Source organism: Spea bombifrons, chromosome 7 (genome assembly GCF_027358695.1).
Source record: "Spea bombifrons isolate aSpeBom1 chromosome 7, aSpeBom1.2.pri, whole genome shotgun sequence".
Classification (NCBI taxonomy): domain Eukaryota; kingdom Metazoa; phylum Chordata; class Amphibia; order Anura; family Pelobatidae; genus Spea; species Spea bombifrons.
In genome coordinates, this window is record NC_071093.1 from 36,997,347 (window position 1) to 37,012,322 (window position 14,976).

A 14,976-nucleotide genomic window follows, 5' to 3' on the forward strand; every position below is an offset into this window, starting at 1 on the left:
TTAATCAGACCTCTAGGGACGCTTCCCACACCTATGCATACTCAAGAAGGGGCCACCTGTACATGAAGCATTTATTACTAAACAGGCTGCTCATTTAACTATAATACAGAGGTGAGTGGAGAAAAATCAGGGTATTATTGCCCCTTTAAGCTAAGATGGCTGTAATTAGCAAGCGATATTAGTGAATTCGAAGAACAATCAAATCAATACAGACATCTTTACAATTTAACAAGTAGTCCCCATGACCCATATTTGGCTTGATGGAATTACCCACCGTCCCCTCGTTGGTGCAATCAAAGAGCCAACCACATGGATACAGGATTCTTATTTAATATTTTGAAAGCAAGGCACGAAGTACAAGCCAAGACACGACTGTCATTAGAATAACAAAAGTCTGGGATAAAAAGAGTTTGGACGTTCGAAGCAGGTTTCGCTGCCATCTAGTGCACATGTTTAAAACTGAACCGGTGCACAATTCTAATCAAAGCTTTTCTTCTGGACATTTAAAGGCAACCAGCTGGATTCATCTAAAGAGCTTCCATTCATAATAGACGGATTACTGCCGTTTAATACTTTCTCCGTGGAACTATTTGTTACACGCGTTCCGACAAATATACCGCTGCTCGGCATCCTACTTGTATAACATTCTTCAGGAGAGAATAGGCTGGAGCCTGTGGAGAAGACAGCAGCATTATACTCGATATATTCTCTGTATATAATCCCTTTGGATTAGCAGTGTTTAATATGTTCAGTGCCTGTGAATTTTAGGTGTATTTAAATCATTTTGTGATTTTGTGATATTGCTTTCCCAAGAGTTGAACTATATATTAGGTATCTAAATTTTCAAACTATGTGAGTTAAAGTACATGCATGGACTAATGGTGCTATTTGAACCTGTTAAGCAACATGTTGCCTGCCCTACAGGAATCATATTCTCAAAACTCATGAGACAAAATGAATCATCTCTGGGCTTTTCTTTGGACACCTCAGCATTTACACAGAATGAAAGCCTCTTCATTTAGAAGTTATGCTCTTACCATCTCGGCGTCGTGTTCTATTCCTATATCATGATGTTCCATCTCCTCATCACGAAATGTCTTTATAGTCTTTAAAGCAAGGACATTGATTATTGGTATTTATACAGTCTGGTACACAGATGAAAGTATCTCCAACTTTGAAAAGAATTGAACTGTAGAATTTTTCTCTACATGAAGCAAGCAACTTTATTTAAATGTTATATATTGTAATCCTGAACCGTTATACTAAGCCCATGTATTTATACCATATTTTATATTATATTGTTTCAAACAAAAGATTACGTAGAATTTTAACTCAATAAACTATACATTAAAAGAGATTCTGTGAGCAGTCTTCTCCACGCATTCATTATGGTGCTATTCTCTGCATTAAAGATGCGTTATATGTTTAAACTTTTCCTACATACTGTCGCAGCCAGCAGTGCCACCGCAAAACGCTCTCAGGATCTATCGCTCACCTATCAAGCTGTAGTAACGTTTAAAATCATCGGAATGATATATTTTTTAAAACAATCTGTTCTATCATACCTCTTGTAAAAATGTAAATGTGTCATCCATACAAAAATACAAACATACCATAAGCTAGACCATATGAAAAAAAAAAATCAGAACAATCAGGTATGATGTAATTAAAACCACGAGCTGGGATAATCCGTATGGTAGTAATCATGGCGAATCACTAGAAGTTTGTGTGCACCTGAAGTAATTCTCTGTGTTTCTCAGGGTCACTCTCCATGAGGGTCCGGATTTGATTGTTATAATGATTAGATATCGTTTCTTCCACGGCGACCGTGCACGCCATGGCACCTTTCTGTCCCAGAAGTGCAGTAGCAGCGCCTGAAATGATCATTCAATGAAAGCCTGTTCACATTGATACATAATAACAAAAAGCAGATTAGACTTACCCAATGCAAATCCAGCCACGTTCCAAAACGGCAGCAACACCGTAGGTCGAACTCTGTGTGCGACCATCAGATCGTTGAACTTTTTCAAATGATCCTTTTCTTGATTCCACATATGCTGTGACAGACAGGAATAGCAGAGGACGCAAATTAAGTATGTGCTATCATTTGTGGGGTTCTTGTTAAATGAATACAGTAGATATTTAATGCCAGAGAGGAGGATCACCAGCAGTGCTGCAGGAGACCTGGATCCTCCTCTCTGGCAGCGGGTGAACGTCTGCACGATGCACGCAGACAACCTCCGTTGCTACCCAACACTTTGCCTGGGCTTCTGTGATGGAAGCCCCAGCAGAAGTCCAGGGTAGCAGCAGAGGTTCTCTGCACGCATCACGCAGACATCCACCGACTGCCCCTACTTGACACCAGGGAGTCTGGAGCACTGGAGACGAGTCAAGAGATGCATCAGTAAGTCGGGGGAGGATAAGGCATATCAGGGGGGCAGAGTGGTAAATAGGGGGGTATAAGGCATATCAGGGAGGTAGAGAGGCATATAGGGGGTATAAGGCATATCAGGGGGGCAGAGTGGTAAATAGGGGGGTAAAAGGCATATCAGGGAGGCAGAGAGGCATAGATTAATATTTACTAGTAAAACTTTTTTCTTATAGGGTCGTCTTACATTCGGGCTTTTTCTTTATTTCTAAATTAATATTCAAATTTTGGCACCGGTATTTATGATCTTAATACTTTTATACAAAACATTCGTTTTAATGAATAAAGTCATGATAAAACCTGTGCTTAATTTATCTCCCCTTTGAAAGAAAAAAACCACACACTTTGAACACAAACAACACACCTGAATGATGGGTCCCACGCTTGATCTGCCCAGCACAGCCATTTGCCCAGCATAGATACGATTAGCTCCATATTCCCCGGCGTGATCTACCCTTATTATCCGATCCAGCATCGCTCTCTCCTCGTTGTCGGTGTAACTGCCAGAACTGGATTGTCTGACTGATGTGTGGGTCACCTGTAAACGGCATTGCGAGCTGCTGCCTGTTCGACGAAGCACAGAAGGCAATTTAAAGAACTGTCATTGTAACCAATTTTCTGGGTAATCTGCCAAGAAATAGCTTTGAATACAAAGGATACTTCATGTTTGTAAACAAATTTAAGGGAGTAAAATCTCCAGCATTTAACTAGCCATGCAGAAGCAGCCAGAAAGTGGCCCAGAAGCAAGATAAGAAAGCCACAGGGAACTGAGTTTAATAAAATGGGGCATCAGGGGATTACATGTGGACAGAAAGCTGTTTAATGTGAAAGGTGGCAAGAGTACAGACCAATGTAGGAGGCGAGAAAAAAACATTTTTTGTCCATTTTTAACTTACAGTTTTATATTTAAAAGGATTACTCCCAGCGATTTCCCGAGTGGATATATGTTTGACACACATGGCACATGATACAGATACTGCCCGTAAGATCCAGCTCTGGCTCGGCAAACTAGTGACCTTTGTGTGCCGTAGATCAGCTACTTCAATCAGTGGCGAGAATTATTAGACCACAGAAGGGAAAGCTGCTGCAGCTTCTACCTAAGGTAAGCCTATTTTAAACAATTGCCTTGAGTCAGAGGCAACAGAATTCCCCCAATCTTTTGCAGTTATTTGCTTGCTGATGTAAAAAATTACAAAATGAATAATCAGGGTTGGCAAAGGGGCAACCCATCAATTAAGATTATCAATCACCTCTTGTGCGGTAGTAAAGCCATGACTGCAACCTTTCTGTGATCCATCCATAGGCATTCCATGGAGTCTCTTATCAATGTGTAATGTCTTGTCTAAATGGCTTTTGGATAGGGTTGCCATATTAGCCAGTTTTTCCATTAAATAAAAGAAATATATGATTCTGACCACCATGTATTAAGTGACTAAACACACTAGAGGGGATTTCTAATCTTGATACAAAAACACGGCCGATATACTAACTCTAGCTTTGAGCCACTTAGCTAAACTTGTCCCCGTGGCTTTGTGTTGCCAGTTTTCCTCTTATGTTTGCATTCAAACCCAACATTATTTCTTGTTGGGATTATGCCAGAAATAAAATAGCAGAAACCTTAGTTTTTTATACCTATATCACCAACATGATCATATCTGGGAACCTTCGCAATGAGCGGGCCCGGATACTCTAGAATATATATTAGCCCTTCTATAACCTATCATGAAGATTCTCTGTAGTGACTTATTATTTAAAGATACACTTGAGTCACCTGCATTCAAGCAGGGATATTAGCCATAACATATTGGTAGTAAGATAACCATTTGTGAGTGCTAGATATGATCACAGCAGTATAGAATAGGAAGGAGTCAGTTTCCAGACTGCGTGATCCTGATAATATGCCCCGAGACTCAGGCGGTCCAGGCATGAACATGAGCTCCAGGTCAATGCAGCTAAAATTAACGACTGTTATTTTTACTATTATTAACAAATTAGCAATTGTTAATAAAATATAATGGATAAAACGAAATCGCTGCGCAATACTGTAATAAAGCAAACTAATATGTGTGGGGGTTTTACATAACCTCCAGCTCCAGGTAGGACACAATGTTGTATAACACGTAGAAGGAGCCGCTACTACATAATACACAATCATTTAGTGCTAATAGTTTGAGAATAGGGTAGAAAGGCTACACCGCCATTTACCTTGGGCCCTAGGGAGCCCCCTGGAGCAGAGCCGCCCGAGCAGGACTCCTGCGGCTCTCTCCATCACAATTACTGAGAACGACCTTCCAGCAGAGCAGACGGGGCCGTCACGCACACCACTCGGCGCATTCCTCTGACATCATTCCTCACCGACATGTTGCTAGGATACCCCTGCCGCGCAGAGCAAACTTCCTGATGGGTGGAACGCATACGTCACCCACTGTTTCTATGGAAATAAACAACATCCCACCAGCAGGGATCTGTCAGCTGCAGGAATGGGCTGCAATATACCCCCGAGTCACGTTATCCCCGCAATAGCTGCCAGGCTGTGAGTACCGCTTTGTAAATAGCCACGGCTGCATTTCGGAAGATGTGGTATTTTATATGCCATAAGCGCGAATTCGCGAGTTGATTGTAAGCGTGCAGTTGCATTTTTTTTTTCAAAGTTCATTGAATTAGCAAATGCAGATTGTTAATATACATTAAATATTGTCAATACCACTACATGGCTTTAACTCAATCAACTTTACACCATAGATTAATTTTACCCCAAAGAATAATATGAGGGGTTTATGTAAGTAATATACTATTTTATTGTCACTGTTTTTGTGAACAGATTTCCCAAATACTACAAGAGAAAACCTGACAATCCATCTAATTGAAAGAATCACTAAATAGCTGAGGCTCTGTCTCTCTCTCATATAACATTCAAAGTTCATTTGTTCCTTTCTATTGCAGGAAATATTACGTTGAAGTGCAGAGAAAAGAAGCCGGCTTTGATCTGTCTGTGAACCAGAGAGATACAATTGAAAATTATAAACTCTATCAAGTAAGTTGGAATCCGAGCAGTTTGAGGTTTGGTTGGTAAACGCAATGGCCGGCGGGAATCTAGGGTAACTACATCAAGCTCTATGGATAAACCTAAAAAGGTGACGTACGCACACAAGATCCAATATTATTTAAAGGTGAATCAGGTTTTTCCCAAGCCCAGCCCCGAATACAAAATATTGAAGGAAAAATATAAATTAATTTAAAAAAAAAACCATGTTAGCCATATATTGGCTAAGTGACATATAATGGATTGCAAGCTTTCGGGACTATATATGTCTCTTCTTCAGGCATAGACCTAGGTAGTGTGGAGAGCTTGCAATCCGTTATACGTCAGTTAGCCAATAAAAGTATCATCATTACCATATTTGCTTTCTGTTATTTGCACACGTAACTTCTAATAAAGCGCTTGCACATTTTAGAGTCCGTATCCTTTTATGTTTCATAGCTAGTTAGTATTTTTGCTTCTGGAATACAGCTTCCAAAGGGCCATGGATTTCATCAAACTCAGAGGATCCGAAAGAACGTTCTCGATAATCAGATGGAGGCAGCATTACGATTATATTCTGAAAAATCAAACGGAGAATGGAACCCAAACATTCAAGTAAACCAGGAGAGGAAACAAGATGTGCAGAGGAAAATCAAAAAGAAAATGACATCATTGACCATTCTGGTATGATTGAGGAATAGTGATTATGATCTAAAAGCCAATGGGTAGTACAGAAAACCACATTCACTAATCATTTCATGATATTTATATTGATCAAAAGCAACTTAAGCTGTTGGTTAGTATAGTAGAAGAATTGAGGACACACACTCCCCAACATCTGCTGTTGCAGTATAGGAAGTCCTATTTTACTAAATCATGTATTATTCATATATGTTTGTACAGCAAAAATGGCCATTATATTGTTTTCATTATTTCTCAACAGGATAGTATCACCAGTAACATTGTTTATCCACGGCGAGCACGCTATAGCCACAGGTATTTCCTCCCTCAACTTGATTTTGTTATTGTTGATTATTCATTTTGAGACTAGTGTGGGACAGATGCGAAGTTCATGGGCATTCCACAAACCTGTCAATATGTTCACTTGGAACATTTGGACCATCATACCTGTTTAGGGGTGAGCCTGTGGCTAGTGGTGCATGTGTGCAGTATTTCTTTTAGCACCTCTGCCTTCTGTACACTAACACATAAACTCGCTCTAACACATAGAAGTACACGCCATCTCCTTCCCACCACAAAGAATGGACTCACCTGTGACACCAAACGCACTCTAACAACACACACTCATACCATAGGTTATGCCCACACATATGCTGTCACATACACATGCTAGCACTATACACTCACTGTAACACCATAAACATACATACCTACACACTCAAATCCATGCACTTGCACATCCATACATACACACAACCTTTCTCCTGCTAACTATTCAGCTTATCTCTTCCCCTTGCCCTTCTCACTGCTCTTACCTCACACTTAACCCTATCCTTACTGCAGCTCACACTCTCCGTGCAAGCTTCTGCACTGCTGCAGCCCTACTGCAGGGTTGCGCAATGTACTTTACGTAACCCTACTGGGCATCTGGGTACTCTGCCCCCACAGCACTACCCTAACATTGTTATAATGTGTGTATAATGGTTTATGTAAAATAATTGTATTTTTGTATAATCTGGTGATCTGTCTAGCGCACCTAGTGACTGGGAAGGAAAATCTTCATATCTCAGTGAAATCTCCCCACCTGACATGCCCCATGAAGAATTCACAAGACTTATCTCATCTGCTGCAAAACTTATAGTGGCCACCGTAAGTAGCTCAACTAAGAACAACCTAGCATTTAGTCCGGCTTTATTAAAGTTACTGAAAGATCTTCTAGAGTTCACTTTTCCACCTCCAGAGACTTATTCAGTGTAGGAAATAATTTCCTAATTGCCATTTCTTTTTTGCAACTTGAGACTTAAAATAGAGGCGTAGTTCTGCCCAAATACGTTGTTTCGGGGACCTGTCCATAGGCTGCCCTGGCTATGCAAAAAGGAACAATACACAAAGTAACATACCTATGCTCCTGATTGAAATGATTAACTCCAAATAAATAGATTTGGAGAAGTGTGGCCTCTAAGTTCTTCATCAGAATGGAAAGCCATTAGCCATAATTTTATCCAGCATGTGTTTAAAAGAAACAGATCCTAAAATCGAAAATGCTTGTTTATAAAGTGTTTCTGTGGTATATAATGGTGTCTTTTATAGACTCCGGGGAAACATGAAAGAAGGACTATTGATTCAAATAGAAAACTGTCTTCTTTAAGGCGGAAAAATGATCAATATATTTTACCCCATCGTCAAAAATTTAGAAGTAAGTACGATCATAGATAATTATAGTTTAATGTTTATTTTTCGTACATATCTGTGCTGGGGCATCTCTGTTAATCAGGCGCTAAATTAGTCCAACAAGGATTATTAAACTATTCCCATTTTTTTTTCTAATGAAAAGGATTTGCTTTATAATTATGATGATAACTCTAAATACCAATGACCATCACCTAATTACAAAATAGTTATTTTAAGGAAAAGGTAAACATGATGGTAGTTATCATAGGATCTCCCCAAAAGGCACATGATCCATACAACCAGCAAAAGATAGGATAGCTATCTGCAATAAGAGCCCAAAAATCGTGACTGTCATGCTAAAACTTGGATTGTTGGGAGGTATGAGATTGAGTCTGGCCAGATTTTCCTGGCTGTCTTTTAAGCCTCAAACATTATTTGGTCCCTTGGCCTTGCCTATTCCACTAATCCACTACCCTCTCCATGTCATAGTGCTTTGTACTAATGCTTTTACATCAGATTTTACGAGTAATGTTTTAGTCAACAGCAGTTTGAAGGCAAAAGAGGATTCGTCTCGTCATTGTGTGTGGTTGAAGATCCCATCCACATTACAAGAGTCTGATTCCAACACAAATTCACCTAATGGAGAACCTGCTTTTACCAGCTGTGAGGGAGATGCAGATGTTGGTGTTAAAAGGAATCAAACGGTACGTTGGGGTTTGTTTTGTATTTTTTAGCTCAATACAACGTAACGCTTAAATTAATGTTTTATGTTGCAGTCATGCCTTCCCATATATATATATATACAGCTGCCTTCGGTAATTGTTAATGGGGAGAAAAGATTAAAGGAGTGTTTAACACAAATGAGAAAAGCTCATTGCAATATATCACCCTAAAATTAAATTATGCAAAACAGGTATAAATATAAACATGAATAACTTGGGTCTTTCAGTGTACGTTTGCCATTCTCTAATGCTAACTTGGGTAAAACCAACTCCATATTAGAGGAGATCTGTGCTGGTAGTAGTCCGCATCTCGTAATCCTTCACATCAGACCAGAGGTAGGCAATCTTCGGCTCTCCTGATGTTGTGGACTACATCTCCCACAATGCTCTTACAGTCATAATGCTGGCAAAGCATCAAGGGAAATGTAGTTCACAACATCTGGAGAGCCGAAGATTGCCTACCCCTGCATTAGACCATCTAAGCAGAATGGAAGATGCCAGAGCAGATTATTATTATTATTTATTGTTTGATATAGTGCCTGCATATTACTCATCATTGTACAATGGGATGAGGTTATTCTTGTATTTTAGCACGCTGCTGTTTAAATGCAGAACCATGGGTACTTTTAATAATCAATCTACTTACTCCTGTCTGTAATTTACAGAGCACAGAAGCCGATGAGACAAAAGTGAAAGATGTAGATTATGAAATTACAGTTCGCACTGGGTCCAGCCCGCCATTGAACACAGAACCAGAACTGATGATCATACTAGTTGGTAAAAATGGTAGAACTAAGAAGCTGCGCCTTCAGAGCTCATCAACTAATTCTGTTCCGTTCCGCACAGGACAGGTAAATATTCATTACCCTAGTGACATTGAATGGTGTCACCGGAAACACGCTAATCTATCTTTTTTGTGTTTAAGGTATTTATTTTTAAAGTGAAAGCCAAAGACACAGGAACACCAACGCATATAATAATAGAAGGAAAAGGCACAGGTGAGCACATTGGTGTTGGTATTTAAAACTATCACAATAAAATGGGCTTGTTAATGACAATTGCATTATCAGAAAATAAAATCAATATAAAATTGTATAAAAACAACACATTTAATTGCAAAATATGGTACAGGCCAGGTAAATGGCGCACGTTTTAACCTATTTATCACCAGCAGTGGTGTAACATTTCTACTTGACTAGATAGCTAAACTCAACTAAATGTGAAGGAAGGATGGGTGTCTAAGTGAAACATAATTCATTCTGGTGTCATTTTTGTTAGACTGCAGGTTCTATTGCAGGGATATAATTGTGAAAAAAAATGAAACGGCAGATGAGGTCCATGTATTTCCATGCAATGGGTGGCTTTCTTCAGCTCAAACTACACTGCATGGACATCCTAAAACACATATGGCTGCAGGCAGCGCAACAAAGGCACCACCACAAGGTAAACAATCTTAAGATTCCAGTGTCAATTATTTGTTTGTCAACAAGCCATTGTACATTTTATTCTATGCCAGATTTCACTATTTTGTACCAAGGTACAGGGCACGTCATTAAGTCTTAAGTAAAGAAGGCTGTACGTCGGAATAACAAGTATTCATTCAATAATTCATTAACAGGCAAAATGTCAGCACCCCAAGAGTTAATACAGAATCCAAAAAGCAAGCGGTAACTCATAGTCCACATACAGCCCAAACCGCTGACAATTAGTGATCACTTCATATTTAATGATGCGATTATGAATCTGTTAAGAAGTATTTTGATAATATTGAAAATAATCTTACTCAGGAATCAACTGTAATATTTCTTGTTTATTCCAGGGCTTCAAAGAAAGGGAGCAATAAAGAAAACTTTAAAATCATCTGCTGATGATAAATCTCAGATGATAATGAGAAAGGCTGAAATGTTATCACACAGAAGAACAGAAACTACAAAGAAAGATGGTATAACGTTAGTGCCCCCTTTAAAGTTTAAATCAAACTTTATTAAGCCAAGTTTCTCACCAGAATTTGTTACACAACCAGAACCTCAAACCATGGAGGTAGACAGATCACACGATACTGGGTCTCGGAAAATACCCTCTTCCACAGAAGAAAATAATATACTTTCAAATGTGAAACGTGGATCAAATGAAACATCATCTAATCAGATCTCCACGGGCATAAACCTACAATATAGTGATCTGACCCGGGGCAAGTATTCATTGGATGAGAACAGCAATCAGGAAAGATCAGAGAAACGCATAGAACAAGATGTTTATTCACAGATCCAAAATAACATAAAAGACAACGTGTTGGAGTACGGAGCAATAAGAAGCCCAGTTGGTTATGTGTATTTCTCCCACGAAAAAAAACAAAACCTTTTCCAATGAAAAAATACCTGAAAACATTTACATGGAAATGAAACCAAAAAACAATGAATTATTGGAGAACCTTACCTTGGTTACACATCCAGTAGGTGACAAGAGCAATGTGGATGGAATAGAGAAACACACAGGACAATATGTGGATCTTCAGATCACGAAGGCCATCAATGAGTTTGGAAAAGCAGACGGGTACGACAAGGTGGTAACGCCGGACATCGATGTTCAAGAAACATCCACCACCAGTATACCAGATGATCATCGGGGTGACAAAGCCTCACAACTTTTATTACTACAACAAATTCTTGTAGACCCATTAAGCTATTCACATAAACCAGATTTGCAGCTTACCGACAACTTTGAAGTTATGGAAAGGGCCGATCGTCAGGTCAATAACTATGATGGATCCCTTGGAGACAATGATATCCAAAGTACTTCTACACGAAATACACACAACATTGAGGAAGATGGATCAAGTTGCCATCAGTCTAGTCGTGCTGCTCACATTTCTGGCATGTATGATGGAGATGAAAGCAGCTACATGTCTGACACAAGTGATGGGGAATTTCTGTTCTCTGATACTTCTCTGGCTATAAGTTTATCAGAAAATGAATCAGATTTTATTGTTTCTCTTTCGAGGTCTGGCAGTGTGAGAAGCCAGTCAGAAGATACAGCTGAAGAAGATGACTTGAGGGTAAGATCCATCTCCGGTTCAGTTATCTCTATTACTTTAGCGCGTCATTGAGAAAGCAGCCATTCCACATTTCGGTTTAATGTTTTACAAGCGATAGTGATGTCTACAAAAACAAGCAAAAATCTATTTATTTTCTTGTTTCTAGAGAAGAATCAGGAATCCCATTCAAAAGAGAAGGAAATCCAGACAAGACGGTTCACGCGTATTTCAGAGAGCTTTAGATATGATAAAAAACCAAGATATGACCAGACTCAGGGATATGTGCCAACACAATTTCTTTCATCTTAGGTGATGTATTTTTAATCATATTCATAACTTTGACAATAATTACGGCAGTCATAGGCATCAGTATAGATGTCATTCTTATTAATGGTCACTCAGGGAATTATCTTATGCCTGTTGTGTCACCTTGCGAGAACCCCCTCCAACTCAAAATCGGTTGTAGATTCTTTATTTAAATCTCCAAGGTGTACATTATTAGATATTATATCAAAAACATACATAATCTATATTTCAAATCTAATTTTCCATTGGCTGAAATTCTTCTATTTCTGTGAAAACTGTAGCTGTACGGATAAAGAAGGGAAGACTCTCTTACACCATGCAGCCACTCACGGGAGTGAACACACCTGCCAGGTATTTTTTTTACTCTCGTCCACTCGTTACATTCCAGTAGCATGACAGTAATTGTCACAAGTTATAATGCTTAAGAAAATGTGTCATTTTCCAGAGCGTTACATAAAAGGCAAGTACTAATATAGTAATTTCTATCATTCCTGCCATCCTATTCACCTATCACAAGTGAATCTTACTCATACCCCTGTGTCCATTTATAACACAATCTGGTGCAAAAGGTAGGAAAGTGGTCGCCATGGCTACCTATTCAATATTCAAAAAACTTGGTACCAGATTCACTTTCTATGCATAACCGCCCATAACACACATCTTTATGGGGTTTAAAGCTCCAAACCATGGTGAGGGGAGAGAGCAATCTGTAGGAATTTCTCCAATCCATATAGTCCAATGACCATGTATGTTTATTTTAATATGTGAATTTTATGTATAACAGTACATAATCTGATTGACTATATAAAAATATATTATATCACTGCAAGGCAGTTGCAGCAATCGCTTGGATCCTGTATTCTAATATGTCAATTCTACCAACACAGGTCCTCCTTGATTCGAACGTAGGGTTGATGAATATAAACAAACAAGATATCTTTGGAAAGACAGCTTTGCATTATGCGATGCAAACTGGTAATAATAAGACAATAAAATTACTGCTGATCAAAGGGGCAAAGTCTGCGTACGAAATCCAGAACAGCTCTGGGCCTTGCACTTTGGAAGATACAGGAAGCATGAGAACAGGTTTGAGTTAAAAATAATAAATAAAAGAAATAGTGCAGGGTTCACTATAAAGAGTACAATCTTTTACCTTATTATGAGCTCCTCTTTATACATCTCTTTCAAATTGGCAACAAAAATTGTGTACGATGTGTGTTTTGTGAGAGCATCAATGTTAATCCTGAATGTTTATGCATATTACACCTGTCAAATAAATGGATACAAGTGTGTTAAATGTACTCGGCCTTTGCATTTAAGGTTTTTTTTTCCATTCCAAAGCATATCAAGATCTCTTGTTATGAGAGTTCCAGGAGGTCAAAAGGAATTGTTTTCCTATCAGCGATTGGCAGAAGATAGATAAGAGGTTAAAGAACGCATATTACATTACAGTACTAACAAGGAACTTTAATACGCATTCCATGTAGATAGGAGACTAAACTGTCCCCTTAACTATGCTGCTGATAACCTTTGACAGTAAAGAAAATACAAATGTGGCTACTGTATGGGGTGGGCCACAGGTCCTCAATGTTTTAGCTTTTACGTACCAAGGCATTGTATGTTTTACAATGAACGTCATGTTTGTTCTATATATGAATATAAAGCTGGGATGAGGACATAGCAGCAAACTTTAAATTTGCCTTCCTGCATCCTTCGGAGATAGTGGTCACACTTTTATAATCAATTCAGTCGGCGTTTATAAAGAAGGCTGAATTCCCCATGCATTTCTTTCTCACTGTAGTGATAATTTTACACAAACACACATATGGTATTATGGATTGTAAGCTCAGCGAACTATATACTTACATTTATCATAGTGTTTGGGATAATACAAAAATCTGGATTTTTAAAATAATACAGGACGCTCCCAGTTTGCTTAGCCAAATCAAGAAGAGTTATACGTTTTTCCCTTGGTAAATATTGCCTTCAATCAGCTCTTGATTCTAAAAAATCCTAATAGGAAAGTTACTTTCAGAAAAAGGAGTATGCAATTCAGAGAGAAAACCAAATCCTCTGTTGCATTGCATGTCTCGTTTAACCAGTTCTGGCATCATTTATTCGTGATATCATGAAAATAGAAGTCTGAATACCTTAGAAAGTGAATTATAAAGATAACATAATAACACTGGATTCAGTTCTGGTATTATCCTCCGTGTGACAGTACCCCTAAAATGAAAGCACTGCTTTAAGTAGCCGGTATAATGTAATGTTGTAATATATAAACACGTGTTGTTCACAAAAGAAAATGAATCATGTAGAGCTTAAAAGATTTTATTGATTTTTTATGATCTTATTTGGCATTCTGTATGAAACAATCTACACACAAGACATAAAATAAATGATACACTTGTGCTGAGATGTATATTGAGAAGGATGATCATTTTCACAAACAAAGCCAACAGTTATATTCGGGCAGAAACACCCCCCATTGTGAAAATGACAACATAGTAAATGTAACTTGTTAGAGAAACAGTGAGAGTCCTGTTCATAAGGTCACAATACACATACACAAGTTTATTAACACACATAATAAATAAATAATCGGTTCCAGTGGTTCAACATTTGTCGCAGTTGTGTATTATATTTTTTAAGTGTTCAATTTCCTTATATTCAGTAGTGGTTTTGTAATTCTTATCTACTTAGCACATTCTCTGCTGGTCTTTCAGTGGGATGTAACATGAAAAAGGTCTTAATCCAGTGCTATTCATTTTTTTGCATCACTACATATAACTTATGACCATTTGCCTGTAGATTGAATCACGTTAAAATATACTATAAAACAATTAAAATCACAAAGTTCTGTAACAGGAAAGGGGCCATGTAACGTCAACTGAGAGCGGAAAGCATCAGCAAGCCTGCCTTACAATTACGTCACCTAAACTGCTACTACTGAAACCGTAAATATCCTGCAACAAGTGACGTCTGCAAAACTTTCACGGCCGGCCCCTCATAATGCACAATACAGTCTCTAAAACTGTTGAAAACATCAACGATGTAAACATACAAGCTTAGTTTAAAAAGGTTCAACCTAGTAGATTGTTACAATAAAAAA

The 14,976-nt window shown here is 38.4% G+C and overlaps 3 protein-coding genes across 3 annotated transcripts; 2 read left to right on the forward strand and 1 right to left on the reverse strand.

Annotated features, from left to right (window-relative positions):
* Nucleotides 1–314: 314 nt before the first annotated feature.
* On the reverse strand, nt 315–4,788 carry COQ7 (coenzyme Q7, hydroxylase). Its single transcript, XM_053470755.1, has 6 exons — nt 4,634–4,788; nt 2,793–2,992; nt 1,943–2,057; nt 1,735–1,874; nt 1,038–1,106; nt 315–671 (listed from the first exon to the last, which is right to left on the reverse strand). Exons 1-6 carry the CDS (start codon nt 4,695–4,697, stop codon nt 594–596), a joined length of 666 nt encoding a protein of 221 aa, XP_053326730.1. The 5' UTR covers nt 4,698–4,788; the 3' UTR covers nt 315–593.
* A 104-nt stretch (nt 4,789–4,892) lies between these two features.
* LOC128502236 (uncharacterized) lies at nt 4,893–9,548 on the forward strand. The gene is made up of 9 exons (XM_053471993.1): nt 4,893–4,961; nt 5,372–5,462; nt 5,940–6,134; nt 6,394–6,446; nt 7,163–7,280; nt 7,722–7,827; nt 8,340–8,506; nt 9,190–9,375; nt 9,450–9,548. The coding sequence occupies exons 1-9, from the start codon at nt 4,909–4,911 to the stop codon at nt 9,546–9,548; spliced, it is 1,068 nt and encodes a 355-aa protein (XP_053327968.1). The 5' UTR covers nt 4,893–4,908.
* A 1,672-nt stretch (nt 9,549–11,220) lies between these two features.
* LOC128501912 (uncharacterized) lies at nt 11,221–13,159 on the forward strand. Its single transcript, XM_053471559.1, has 4 exons — nt 11,221–11,579; nt 11,725–11,867; nt 12,146–12,215; nt 12,752–13,159. The coding sequence occupies exons 1-4, from the start codon at nt 11,253–11,255 to the stop codon at nt 12,959–12,961; spliced, it is 750 nt and encodes a 249-aa protein (XP_053327534.1). The 5' UTR covers nt 11,221–11,252; the 3' UTR covers nt 12,962–13,159.
* The last annotated feature ends 1,817 nt before the right edge of the window (nt 13,160–14,976 follow it).